The sequence below is a fragment of the Pteropus vampyrus genome, unplaced genomic scaffold (genome assembly GCF_000151845.1).
Source record: "Pteropus vampyrus isolate Shadow unplaced genomic scaffold, Pvam_2.0 Scaffold16, whole genome shotgun sequence".
NCBI lineage: Eukaryota > Metazoa > Chordata > Mammalia > Chiroptera > Pteropodidae > Pteropus > Pteropus vampyrus.
The window spans coordinates 753916-768822 of NW_011888797.1; the positions used below are offsets into that span (position 1 = coordinate 753916).

General features: G+C 36.3%; 1 protein-coding gene across 1 annotated transcript in view; it reads right to left on the reverse strand.

The window, feature by feature from the left end:
- ANKS1B (ankyrin repeat and sterile alpha motif domain containing 1B) overlaps positions 1 to 14907 on the reverse strand; it is an 874817-nt gene that overhangs the window by 579595 nt on the left and 280315 nt on the right. Inside the window, exon 10 of the mRNA XM_023527446.1 lies at positions 7637 to 7802. Coding sequence (XP_023383214.1) covers positions 7637 to 7802 — 166 coding nt within the window. The remainder of the gene's footprint in view (positions 1 to 7636; positions 7803 to 14907) is intronic.

Consider the following 14907-nt stretch of genomic DNA (forward strand, 5'->3'; position numbering starts at 1 on the left):
AAAAAAATATTTTGGTATAAATAAGTTACAGAATCACCCTCACAACTACCTATTTCAGGATATTGGGGGAGGTGGAGTACAGTGTGGAGGATTATTCATCAGGTGACATTTTCATTTCAGGCTGACCGCAGCCAGTTAACACATTAGCAAATTGAATAGAGGCACCCAAGACCCACACTGCCTTGGCATGGAACTACCAATTGTGTCCTTTTGATCAGAGATCATTTATTCTCTTCCAAAAAGATTGGAAACTGTCTTTACTGGTGTTGTTGTAAATTGCTCATTAATCAAAATGGATTTATTGAGCATCCATAGTGTGCAAAGCCGGCACTAAGTGCTTCAAAATAACAGGTTGCCTAGTTACCATAAAATGGAAAAATTCCCCTGCAAAGGTTGAAATTAAATGAAAAGCAGATAAGAAAACATTATCTTTGATGGCATGTGACTATTTCATAAGGGCTTCCTCTGCTTTTACAGCCATTTTTTTTAAAAGATAACATTCATTCATTCACTGATTTAATTATTTATTCATTTCTGCAACTGAGTCACCATTATGATTATATAAGGTACTTTTTCCTGATGCAATAAGGGAACAAATATGATTCAGTATTGACTGTATAAACATGAGTCTCAGACAGCAAATTTGCCAAGCGACTGCCGGACTTCTGTTGCTCTTTATTTAATGAGCCTAGTATTAGAGCAATATCATTCTTTACTCCATATGAAATCTGTAGTCACTGAGGCATTATTAGTAAGATGCTCCTTGGAAAGAGTATCCCTCATTTTCTGGTTGAATTGAAAAATTTTGTTGAACATAGATTTACAAAAAAAGTTGCTTCATATTTAAATTAACCCTGTGGATAGAATAAATTTTTTTCTTATGGTCAGGATGAAATATATTTTGCACATCTAGTTAATACATAGAAGAGCCCACAGAAAAGTAATTTACAGGCATAATTGACTGTGATTTTCTGAGACAATACATACTCTATCCCTATAAATAACACTGCCAGTCACAATCAAGACCCTCAAGTCTGTGAGATAAGCAGGCCAGGCAGTCTGTCCTTAGAGGCCCAGGCGGTCTCATTCACCCCTCCTTTCTATGTAGTACTGAGTTTGCACGCTCAGTTTTGGTTCTTGTATTCATTTCCTAGAGCTGCTGTAACAAAGTACTACTAACTAGATACATTAAACACCAGAAGTTTATTGTCTCACAGTTCTGGAGCCTGGACAGCTGAAATCGGGTTCGGCAGGGTGGGTTCCTCCTGAGGGCTGTGAGGAAATGACCTGTTCTAGGCCTCTCCTTGGTGTGTAGATGGCCCTCTTCTCCCTGTGTCTCTTCATGCCATCTTCCCTCTTTGCATATCTATCTCTGTCCAAATTTCTTCCTTTTTATAGGGAAACCACTGGTTATGTTGGATTAGAGCTCATCTAATGACTTCATTTTAACTTGGTTATCTCTGAAGACTCTGTATCTAAATTCTCCAAATACGGTCACATTCTGAGGTTTTAGGAGTTAGGATTTCAAATAAAGGGGGAGGGACACAATTCAACCACAATAGTACCTCTAAAGACCTGGTCATCCCTCAATAATATCTGTCTCCTCTCTCTCTTCTCTCTCTCTCTCCATCTCTTTCTCTCTTTCTCCAGAAGCTTATGAATGCAGTTACCGTGTGTGTAGAAATCTGCGTTTTGTCCGTAAACCTAAGCCATGTTAACCAACACAGTTAACTAAAACTATAAAACACATTCCATAAGACATAACTCTTTAGTTCCCTTGGCTGTTTATTTCCCAATAATTGGAATCCCCAAGGGGAGAATGGATGAGCTTCACTCTCTGACTGGCGATGTCATCGCCCTAGCCACCATCATTTCTTGCTGAGACTGCACATCGATCTCCTAATTAATCTTCTTGACTCTAGCTTCACCTCTGTCCAATCTATTCTCCACATTGCTTCCAGAGAGATCATTCTAAAACAAAAACATATCAAGTCACATTCCCACTTAAGTCTGTCAGTGATTCACTTTTGTTGTCAGGTGAAATCCAAACTTCTGCATGGCGCTCCTCGTTCTCTTATGCTTTTTCCCCCAATAGCATTCTATGCTTTAACCATGCTAAGTTGGGCATAGTCTCTACATGTATTATGTTCTTCCATGCCTCTGGATCTCTGCACACATTGTTCCTTGCCCTTGAGAGCTGTCCACCTCTTGTTCATCCACCTAAGTCTTCCTTCTTTGAGACTCAGATCAGGCGGTACTTCCTCCAACAAGCTTTATTCACTCTCTCCTCTCCTTCCCTCCTGGAGCACCTTATGCTCACCTCTCTCTTTGCACTTATCAACACATTCTCAGCTCCTAAATATCGAGGCTGTACCTTTTACTCTGTTTCTTCTGCAGCATGTAGAACAATGTCTAGAACACTAGAGGCACTCGAAGGTATACTGAGTGGATAAGGAACCCACCCAGTTCAACTGAGGGCCTCTGAAAGACTCATGCGCATCAAGAGATGTCTCCACATCTGGAAGTTCTACTTTTAGTCAGTGAAAGACTTACTAACAAAGAGAAAAACATCAGTAACCCCAAGAGAAACCAGTAACTTCCCTGAATTCATCGGCTTAGTTAGTTGCCCCTGAAGGGAAAAGGAAAAACTAGGGACTAGGCATAGCAGAATGAGAGACTTGGAAGCAACTGGGTCCATGCAAAACCTAAGCAAAGGTTAATGCAATCAGCAGAGGAAAAAGACACAGTTTCCTCATCCAGCCAGAGGACAGCTATATTGATTTTTCTTCAACCTGCTCTGGTGCTCACGGAGGGGAATTCTGTGGCGTTCTAGGTAAAGTTCCATCTATAATTGGAACAGAAACTTCTCAGACTTGTATTCATCCTTATTCCTATTATTTAAAAAAAAACCTCTCCCATTTTAATGCTGGATTCTCTCACCCCTAAAATCCACAATCACAGCCCAAAGTGCAAAGACGACCAGGAGTTACAATTTAAGTCTGAGTCAGCTGACTGGCTTCTTTTAAACTGAATCCAAATAATTGAACACAATTGGGAAAAATCATATATTCATGCAAATTAATTCTTATCCCACTTAAAAACCAACAACAACAAACGACTCAGGCATTGTGGGATTTTGTATTTTCCAAAAGTGGATGCAAAAATATCTTCTTATAATGTAACTTTAGTGACAATTTTCCATAAAGGATTATGGAGGATTGAATTCCCTCCACTTAAACATAGGCAGCCTCTTGACTTTGTGGAAGTGATGTTGCCTTCTGAGGCTAAGTCATAAAAAGTAACAGAGCTCTGCCTCATTCTCTTAGGTTTCTTGCCCTGGGAACCCCGACACAAACCATGAGAAAGTCCAAGTAGGCTATGTCAGCTATCTGAATAGGGGCTGATCTTGAGCATGGATCCTCCAGCCCCTGGTGAAGTTACCCCAGTTGACATCACTTGGGGCAGAAATAAGCTATCCTTGCTGAGCCCTCCCCAAATTACAGATTTATAAGCAAAATAAACAACTGTTGTTGTTTTAACTCATTAAGTGCTGAAGTGGTTTGTTATGTAGCAATGAATAATCAGAACAGATTCTGAGACTTGGAAATGAGATGCTGCTACAATGAAGGTCTAAAACAAGTAGTATTAACTGGGTAATTGGACAGCAGGCAGAAGCTGGAAGGGCCTCAAAGCGAGTGACTGTGAAAGGCTAAAGGGCCTTTCGGAGAGGATCTGGGAAAGCCTAAAGAGCTACGAGAAAGCTCTTGGTGAAGGTTTAAAAGACAGAAAATATAATTGGAAGCTAAAAGCAGGGATTCATATGTCAGGTAGTAGCAGAAAGTTTGGTGACACTGACATCTGCAGTAACATGGAAAATGGAAAATTGAAGCAAATAAACTCTATGACTTAGCTAAGGAGATTTCCAGGCAGAATATTTAAGGTGCAACTTAGCATCTTCTGGCTGCCTAGGATAAAGTGTCAGCAGAGTGAGAACTGAAGAATGACCTGCTAAATACAAAGAAGCCAAGAATTTCTGGGTATAAAAACAGAACTGGTTCCTTATTTCCAGTTGTTCCAAATGGCAAAAAAAAAAAAAAAAAAAAAATCTCAAATTAATAAGGCCAATGATCAAATCCAGATGGGACTACAAGATAACTCATTAACATCTAAGATCTCAGATAGAGCCACACAGAAACTTTAAGCAAAACAAAAAGACCCTCTAAGGATTCTTAAGGGCATGCCTCATAGATCCTCCCTGTTCGACCAAAGTGTTTCTAAGACTCTCAAGGACATTGTTGCAGAGAAGTTGCATAAGGAGCCCAAGATACAGAAGAGCTTATATCGGCTTGATTGGGAAGGAATAAAGATAGTACAAAATGAAAAGAGGTCTTTTGACCCCTCAAATTTTACAGGCAGAAAGCAGGTGAGAAAGATACTCGGCTGTAAACACAGGTTACTTTTTATGGAAAAAAAAAGAATGACTCAGAGGGTGGAACCAAAGGCCACAGAGAACAAATCCAATGCTATAGGATTGACCCTTAATCAAGGAACTATGCCTGATTAGACTCATAATTGCCACAGGCTTGTGACTGCTGTGTGTCCTGTTTTCCCTGGGTGTGAATGGGATTGTCGACTTGTGTTCTCCTATGCCTGTGCTACATTATGGGTGTGTAGGAGAGGAGACTGATAAATTGTCTCTTTAGTTCACAGGTCATTGCCGAGAGGTATTCAAGGACCCATACTGTAAGAACTGCACCAGGGAGACTCACGGGCACCCGAACTTAGACTTGGGGCTCATGCTGAAACGGGCTGATGTTTGAGGATTCAGAAGGAAGAAATGAATCTGATTTTGTGACTTGCATATGAGAGGATATAAATTACTGTGGCCAGAGGGCAGACTGTGGCAGACTGCATTTTCCAAAAATGACAAAGAAGTATCTCCCACTCTATATTCTCTTAGTACAAAGAGACTTCGATGCTCCTGCCATCAAGAACTGGGGTCCCTGGTCCCTCCCCCTGAATCTGAGTGGGCTTGAAACAACAGCAGAAATGACAATCTGCGACTTCTAAGTCTAGATAATAATAAATATGATAATAGCTTCCACCTGGCTCTTTTGGGACTCTATGGAGAAAGAATTCCTTTTAGAATCTTAGTGCTGGCCAGGCATAGAGATTTATTTTCTGTTAACAAACCCACAGAGGCTTTAAGCACCAAAGTTCAACAGCAGGTTCAGTAAATTCCCTCAGGATAAGAGCGATTTTAGTGCTCCATTGGTTTCCCACCCTCACCAATGTTTTGGCTCAATTATTCTTGTTCACCAACTGACAAAAAAAGTTCGTATTTAAATGTTATTCAGTTTATATTATGTTTTGTCATCTTTCTGATGCTTTTCCAAAATTTCTTTTTCTGTATTATCATCAACATGTTTATTTATTTTAAGCAGGAGAGTTGTTCTGAGCCTAACATCAGCCTTGTTATTCTGTCCATGTTTGTTTGTTTTTTTTAAATCCCTGTGTCCTCAGTGTGTAGAATGGTGCCTGGCACATGAAAAAACTCAATTAGTTTTGACTGTTTAATGTCTTCTCTGACTCTTTCAGTCCTGCATCTACTACCCAGACTCATCCCTACTTGCAGTGCCCTAATTAAAGCTCTTTTACATTTTCATACACATATGCCTTCTATTTTCCTATGTTAACTGAGCTTTCTTTCCCCTGATCTTCCCACTATTTCCTGTTGCCTCTCCTATGAAAGATTTTTCACTCTTATCAACTCCCATAGTTTGAGATCAGCATTGTCTTCACTCTCTGTGACTACTTCTGGATTATTCACTATTTTTTTTTTTTTTGCTTTCATCCAAAATGTGCTGCTCTTCTGAAGATTATGCTGTCTTACTGTCACATTATTTTTCTGATTTTATTGCTGTCATATGTGAAGTTTCAGTCATACCTCCACACTTCTTGAGGGTTCCAGTACCTGGTTCACAATTTCTACTCTATGTCGTCCCCTAACATAATTCAGCAGTATAATGGGGGTACTTAAGAGCACAGTTGGATAAACGAAGTTCCAGTCCCAGATCTACCCCCTATCAATATGTAACCATGGAAAGTAACCCAATATTTCAGTACCTCAGTTTCTTCATCTGTAAAATGGGAATAATTATATTATTACTTTACAGCATTATAAGAATTATATGAAATAATATATATAGGACACTTAGAACAGTACCTGGCACACGGTAAATGCTCAATAAACTTTAACTATTTTCATTATTATGCTCTTCTCTCATCTAAAAAAAATCTTCCTTCTGCAGCTTTACGACTCATACAGCACACTAGCCTCAGTGCTGCTCAAAAACCTATTTGTTCACCTCTACAAAATTCCTCAGTTTATCATCTAAAATGGCATTTCTGACTTTTATTTTAACCCATCTCAAGATCTAGCTCTTCTTTTCAGCAAATGACCTTTTATCTTAACCCAGAAATTCAATCTATTTGGAAATTCATATTTCAGAATTTCTCTATTTATAACCATGCTCTATTCTCACTTCTACCCGGGGAAAGCAACGTCTATGTTTCCTTAGACTAGCTCAGTATTAACTTCTACCCATTCTGTTCAGTTTTTATCTTCAATCTCTTGGTCTCCACCAGAAAATTCCTCCAACCTCTAAACTTGACCAAGTCTTACTCATCTTAAAATAAACTAGCCATTTCTCTCTTCTATCTCTTTCTTCTCATGTTACTATCACATCTCTTCTTCTAATCTTGAAAGGATAACCTATATACTCCACCCCCATTTCCCTATTTCCCATCTCTCAGTGTCTCACTGGTAAGTGTCAGAAATCTGGTTATATCATTCCGTCTCTAAAACTACTCTTCAAAAATAAGCAGTAATTGGATTGTCAAACCAAAAGAAAGTCTCTCTTTGAAACTTCTCTTACAACCCTTGTAGCATTGAATGTGTGGATGACCCACTTGAAAATTTTCTCCCTCTTTAGCTTTCATGCGATGACTCTGTGCTCTGAGAGGCAGTGGAGAGGTAATGGTAAGCAAATAAGACAGTAGTTAAACATTCATTTTTGAGCAAAGGCCCCACCATGTATTGATCTTAAATAATACACCTAGCTCCAATTTCCTTATTGGTAACATGGGTATAATATTTGCTTGACTTCTCACTGGTTTATAATGCAAATAAATAAAATAAAGGACCTGAAAATACCACAAAAAATATAAAATATACGAAGTAGCTGAGTACACTCTGATAACCTGAAAACAGATAGGATGCAGAAAAGTGCACAAAAGACTCTTGCTACCAAATCTTCTATGAAGTTCTGAAGGACCCCAAACTTCATATCTGACTTAGAAGGTTCTTTACTAGTAAGAGGTTTCAAAGTGCCTTCACCAAGGCAGTACCACTCCCATGAGAACTCTTGCCAGAAGTTAAGAGGCTTCATATCAAAATTCTCTGACTAATCTGCATTTCTTTCAAAATGCAAAATGCAAAAACAAACAAACCAAAACATTATTGTGACTATATTGGGGAACTTTAATTTTGAAAATATTGTAGAAAAGCAAAATATTAATAATAGATCTTTCCATATATCAGCATGCAAATCAAATTGTGAGTAAGAAATATTACCAGTTCTTGGGGAAGGGGCTCTTGCAATTTCTAAGGAGCAAGGTTTCTTTGTAACTGCTGTGTCCGTGAGATCACATAGAAAGTTCTCGTTTTCTGAAGGAAACGTATCCAGAGAAGCAGATGGTACAATTTCCATAGTGTAATTCCTCTTCTTTGGATAAGACTCCTGAAAGGAAGGAGAAAAAATAAAAATAACTTTGTGATAAAGACACAGCCTGTTTAATTTATAAAAACTAGAAAATATAACTGGATTCATCAGTTCTTCCAAAAGTGATTGAGAGGTGATGATTCATCTGTTTGAATAATCAATCATGTTACCCCAATATTATCAGTGACCTTTTTAAAAAAGTCTTTACAATTTGTTTCCCCTGAATTTATCACTGAACTAGTAAAGTTCATGATCTCTTGTCATGATCTCTTTTTGAAATATATGTCTATTTTCCAGTTGTGGCATAGACTGTTGTTTTATCAATAGTCATTCTCGAGACTCTGTTTTTCCCTTGTCTGCTTCCTTGAGGTAGCCATATGACTCAATTTTGGCCAGTTAGATATATGGGGAAGTTTGCTGGGAGGCTTCTAATAAAATGTTTTTCCTCAGAGAAAAGAAATGCAAGGAGGCTATTTTAGAGTTTTGGCCCTCTTTAGGTTCCTCTTTCTAGGTGAGGTTTTGATGGCTGGAGCTAGGGCAGGCATGTTGTAACCATAAGGCAATAAGCCTTAAATCAAAATGGTAACAAGGCCAAGAGTGGCAACAGAAGGATAAAAAGAGACTGGGACTTTGATGATATCACTGAGATATTCAAATAGCCCCAGGACCAGTTTCTCCAGGCTTCTTAAGTAAATAATGAAGTTCTTATTGTTTGAACCATTGCTAATTGGGTTTTCTGCCAAGGTATTACCAACACTACAACTAGTATTTTTCTTTGTGAATACATTTAACTAATATACTAAGGTTATTTTTTTCAGGTTAAGATAAAATTAAGGTCCAATTCTATATTACTGATTCTTAGTTATATTCTAAAAATTGGAATTTATTTCATTTTATGAGATCTTAATTTTTTGTACAGGCATTAAATTGGTCAACAAATATTTATGGTGCATTGTCACATATATCTAGGACTATATTAAATGCTGGAGCTTTTTTTAAAACTAATAAGACATGATCTTGGCCCTCAGAAAGTTCACAGTTTATTAGAGAAGAAAAACAGATTTTCTGTAAGATGAATTTCATAAGTAATCATGTTTTGTTTCTGATATGTGTTATCTTTATAAAATATAATTCATTATCAAAAGAAAAAGACAGAAAAAAATAAACTAATTTTCAAAAAATCTTCCAAGAAATCCAAGGGTTAGTAAAGATTTAGTACAAGCTCCTATATTTTCCTATAATGATATTTACAGTACAGATAATAAGTATTCAAGGTCAGTGTAATTGCTTTCAGATCATACTAGACTCTCACACATCAAAGAGTCAATTATGTTCACTCTATTCTATTGAAAGCAGAAAATTGGGAGTAATTTATTTTTAACAACAAAGGGTGACAAAATAGAAAGTGTCTAGAGGAAAGCAATCAGGATGGTATATAATTTAAAAACCATGTCACAGAAGAAATGATTAAAGGAACTGTAGTGCTGTGTCCCAGAGAAGAAGCATAACAGTATTCTCGTTTTATTTGAGAGGCTACCCCGCAAGAACTAGCCCACAAAGTGGGGAAGGGGAGAGGTTGTTATGGTAGATTTATTCTAAAGTTCTTAAAGGCAGAAAAAAAAAGACCAATGTTTATAAGTCAAAGAGTGCAAATTTGGGTCAATACAAAAAATGAATTTTATGAGTTAATAGTATTGGTTATCTTTTAAAATAAAAATTCACTAATATATCAATTAGCTAAAAAATAGCACTAGAAAGCAATGTAAATCTTTCAGCAGAACTATCTATAGATAAAATTATGAAAAAAACACATCATACAGTGAATGTACCAGATCTCTGTAAACTCTATGAAGGCTGGGATTTTTCTCACTCACCAGTTGATCCCTAGAAGCTAATATAGATCCTGCCACATAGTGGGTGCTCAGTAAATATTTAATGATCAACTGAACAGTCTCTAATGTCTTTTTTAAACAAATCTAACTACCAGTTAGAGAAATGATTATGCCTTTTTAAGGTGTAAATTTATTTGTTTTTCAGCTTCATTATTATTATTATTATTATTATTATTATTATTTTACTGTTATTGTTTATCACTTTGTACATCAAAAGTGAAAAAATTAAGATGACAACAATAAGATTGTAAAGAACATGAAAAAAAGAGTTTCTGGCATAAACCCTAGTTCATCTTAAAATTAGATTAGTTAGAACAACCCCATTCTTCATGGATTTGGTTAGGTTGGAACTCTATAGTGTTTACAAAGAATTATGATGACTTTAAAGGCCTTGAAAATACTCTGAAATGTAACCACATGGATGAGTTAATTTGCTTTTCCTTAAAAAGGAAGTATTTTCATTTATGAGAGAAATATTAGAAAAAATAAAGAAAGAGGAAGAAAGTTCACATTGAACCCAGCATGCTCAGATAACTGCTAATAACATTTTGGTGACATCATCCCTCATCCCTGACCACTTCCCTCTGTAAATGTATGTGTGGACATGTGGGTATGTGCAAAGATGAGAAACAATATTTTAAACAACAATGAAATGCACCCTCTTCTGCTTCCTAAGAGAAGGCCATCATTTCTCACTGGAACAGAAGTCTGCAGTCCACGGTTTCTTTACAGAAAGTGAGAGCCCTAGGGAGGGAGATGGTAAAACAAAGGTAGTGAAACTATGCCTTTGTGGTCAGATATTTCATATTGTCAAAAAAAAGAGGAGCATTCTACAAAATACCTGACAAGAATCCCTCGAAAGAGGATGGATATGTGAGATAATAAAATGAATCTGTGTGTGTCCACTTCTCTGTTTAAGAGACAGAGCATTAGCACTGACCTTTCCCGGCCATGTTCTCCTTTCTGACTTCACCCCTGCCCTCGCCAACCAGGGCTAAATCCTGTTCTGAACTTTGTGTTTATAATTACCAGTATTATTGCCAAAATTTACCTATATATACATATGTGTGTGTGTGTGTGTGTGTGTGTGTGTATTCATAAAAAATTGTTTTACATGATTTTGAATTTCATAAGTATAGTATAAAATGCTCTCATTCTTCTATGATGGAAGTCAATCAATATTATATTTTGTGTCTGAGTTTCATTTATTTTCCCCCCAATGTGGTGCAAGAATCCACTATAAAAGTATACCACAGTTCATTTACAGATCCTTATGACAGTGGACTTTTAAACATTTCTCAGGTGTTTTTTTATTATAAATAATGTTATAAACATTCCTAAATAAAGTCTCTTTGTACAAATAAGCTGGGTATGTTACCTATTCCAGTAGTCATGGGGCAAAGAGTCAAGTATAGCCACTAACTGAGATAACTTAATGAAACCAAGAGAACCGCATGGACAAAAATTTGCAGCAAGAGGTGATCATGAGAACTGAGATTGGATGCCCTGTGGAATCTATAGAAATCCTGAGAAGGGCATTATATTTTTCCGATCAAAGTTGGATGAAGGTTCAAGGAATTTTCTGTAAATTTTATATGAAGATATTATGTATAAATATGTAAAGATATTATAGGTAATGTTTTCTAATTTGATATTTACTTTAAAGAATGCCTAGTGAACAAGTTTCAGTGACAAATATATTTTTCAATGACAAATATATATAAGACTAAGTTCCAATATACACATGGTCATAAATATAGTTAATCCTATTGTACTGGAATTCTAATGTTTTGCTTTAAGGGAACATTCTTGTGCATTTATATGTGTTTACGTGATCAACTATTTCTTTTAAAAAGAATTCTGTGACAATAGATACACACCCTATGTTTACATATAATTGAATTTGTTTCTGGATTTTCTAATTGGTTCCATATGTCAGCCTATTATAGTATCAGAATCACATTGTTTTGATTTCTAAAGCCTTCAAATTAATTTCACTGTCTGGAAGAATAAGTCTCTCCTTGTATTCATCTTTGTAAAAGCATTCATGATTATCCTCATGTTTATTTTTTTTTTTAAATTTTGACACTTTGTCAACTCCTGAAATCATTCCCTCTCCTTTGTTTCTTGTCAGTAATCAGTACTTCCATACACCAGCCACTCAGACAACCTGAAGGCTATTCTTCAACTCTCATCCTTCCTCAATGTCCTGCCAAGTTAATCCATGAGTCCCATACTTCATCATTGAATTATATCTCAAACATGTTCATTTTTTTCCGCCCCTGCTACCACCCTACTCTGGGTCACCACTGTATCTCACTTGAACTGCTAGAAAAACTTCCAAACTAGTCTCCTTGTCTTTAATCCTGCTCCTCTTCTAATTAATTCACTTTCAAATACTAGCATAAGATTACTAATAGTAAGTCATGTCAAAATAAACTCATTTCATTTCTTCATAACTTTGAGAGAATCATAACATGCTCTAGTCATAGAATATGTTAATTCTTTTTAAACATTTAACATATTAAATATCTCTCATAATATCTCAGAATATCTAGGCTGAATAATTTAATGATTATTAAATGCATTAATAATCCAGATAATAAGCTCATTAAAATAACAAGATCTAGAAGAATAAACCAAAGGTTAAACAGAATCCTATTAATCAATAAGGTAAGATTTCTACAGACCTGTTTGTCTAGCACCTAGCAAAGTGCCATGTTCATAATAGGACTCTATAAATATATGCTAAAAAAAATACATAAAATGATTAATATTTCAGTTAGATTTTAAAGCCTGCATCCTCCACTAGAATTAAAGAACCAAAGGCAAGAACCACCACCATCTTTTTCACATAGTATGAGCTTAATAAAATTTGTCAAATGAATGAATCAGAAACAATCATTCAAAAACTATCATAGATTCAAATCACTATAAGAAGAATAGCAATTTCTACTTGTGAAGTGTTTTATAGTCTGCAAAGCAAATAGTATTTCATTTACCCAGATAATTCTTATTTAGCCCCACAGTAATTCTACCAATGTTACTATTATTCCCATCCAAAATCTAAGGTTTAGAATAATTCAGTGATTCATCCAATATTAAGCATCTGGTTAGTAGAAATTTCAGTGCTCCAGCCTAGGTCTTATGACAGGAAATATGGTGTTCATGCTATTGTATCACAGATAAAAAGGGCCGTGACAAGATCTTTATTGACAGAACTAAGGGAAAGAAGAAACTCTGCAAACTTTTGATTACTATCTATTCCTGCCAACTTCATAGCCTTTGCAAGGCCTCTTCCTTACAGTGGGAAACCTGAATTGGATTCTGGTCCAAAGGTTAAGTGCCAGTATACTCTTGATGGTAAATCCTGGTAATGGACCAAAGGAATTTAAAATACTGTGGCCCAATCATCTGACTCACCTTGAAGGCTGCATTGTACCTAGTCTAGCAAAATTGGGCTCTAATTTGGATAGCAGTTTTTGCTTTCTTCTTGTTATTTAGCCTCTATCTTTATTCTAATGCCTGGTTTGAGGATCCCAGACTTGTTCCTCTGCTTGATTTTTTTTTTTTTTTAATAGTAGTATGCCTAAGACTATGCTCTCTGCCTCAGTCTTTGCTAGCCGTCTTCTGAGGGAATAAGAACCTTGTCCCTGAATCCTAAACAGGCTCCTAAGGCTCTGACTGCCTACCTTCACAGCTCCTAAAGGAATGTCTATCCTTAAAGCTAGTCTTAGTTGGCTTCATCCTACCTGCTATAGTTGATTGTGCAATGTGTGGATCAAATAGTACTTCTTCAAAAAGATGCATGCTGAAAGCACTGAAATAAATTAATAGAATAGTATGGTCCCCGCAAGGAAACTAAACATTAGCAATTAAAAGTCTATATAATATGTTTACGCTGTGTTCCTATAAAAGTTTGAAAACATCAGTGGCAGGCTAAATCTAATAAGCCTAGTGTGATCAATACAAGGTACCTCCTGGGAACAGAAGATAGTGGTTTGACTTAGATGGGTTTTAAGATGGCAGGTAAGTAAGACAATGAGAATAGAAGTACTGTGTTAGTTTATGACATAAGCTACTACATACTTTCAGTTTCCTAAATTCTTTTTTCAATAATGAGAAAAGTAATGCTAATACAAGGGAGTGTGGGTTTATGACTTTTTTGAAGTTAGAGATGACTCGCAATTCTAAATGACTCAAAATAAGTGAAAGCTTTTGCAAGTGGTCTTACTGCTCTGACATGTCTTGCAATATCAAGAAAAGTATACCCTTAATACTTACAATGGCATTTAAATACAAAAGACTACAATAAAATATAAAATAATTTTTAAAAAAGGGAAATAATGAGAGACTTTCAGTGGGAGGGAAGAATGAGTGACAGCAGGATAGTCTTAGGGAAAGCAGCATTAATGGTGGTAAGAGGAATGATGGCCTCTCAAAGATGTTCATGTCCTAATCCCGGCACCTATGAATATATTATGTCACATGGCAAAAGAAACTTTGCAGATGTTATTATGTTAGGGATCTTGAGATGAGGAGATTATCCTGGATTATCCAGTTATAAGTGAAAGAGGAAAGGAGCATCAGTGTCAGATGATACATGAGAGATTTGATGACTGGCCATTGCTGGCTTTGAAGATGGAAGACAGCCATCAGCCAAAGAATGAGTGTAGTTCACAGAAGCTAGAAAATGCAAGAAAATAGATTCTTCCCTAGAGACTCCAGAAAGGAATGTAGCTCTACCAACACTTTATATTTAGCTTGGTGGGACCATCTTCGACTTCCAGAACTATAAAATAATAAAAGCATTATTGTGGTAATTGGTTACTGTAGCAATGGAAAACTAATATAGCAACACTAGCGGAAGGCATCACATAGGGAGGCAACGAAAACTATTAAAGGCTGAATGAGGGACATGAAAGTTGGACTCCAATGGAAAAATACACCTTGTTATATTATGATATGACTCAATGTTTTAAAGATAGTGATTTTTTCACTTTTACTTAATCTTAAATTTAATACACTAGTATTGCAACAGATTCCCTCCCACTCCATCTTGGATCTTGACAAGTAATCCTAAAGTGCATTTGGAAAAATAAATGTATGCAATAGCCAGATATCAGTCTTAAAAGAGAAAAGTAATGGAGGAGGTGGAGACCAACCTTTATCAGATAAGTAAATTTTAAATGGCTCTGATGTAATCATTGAAAGGCAATAGAATAGGCAAG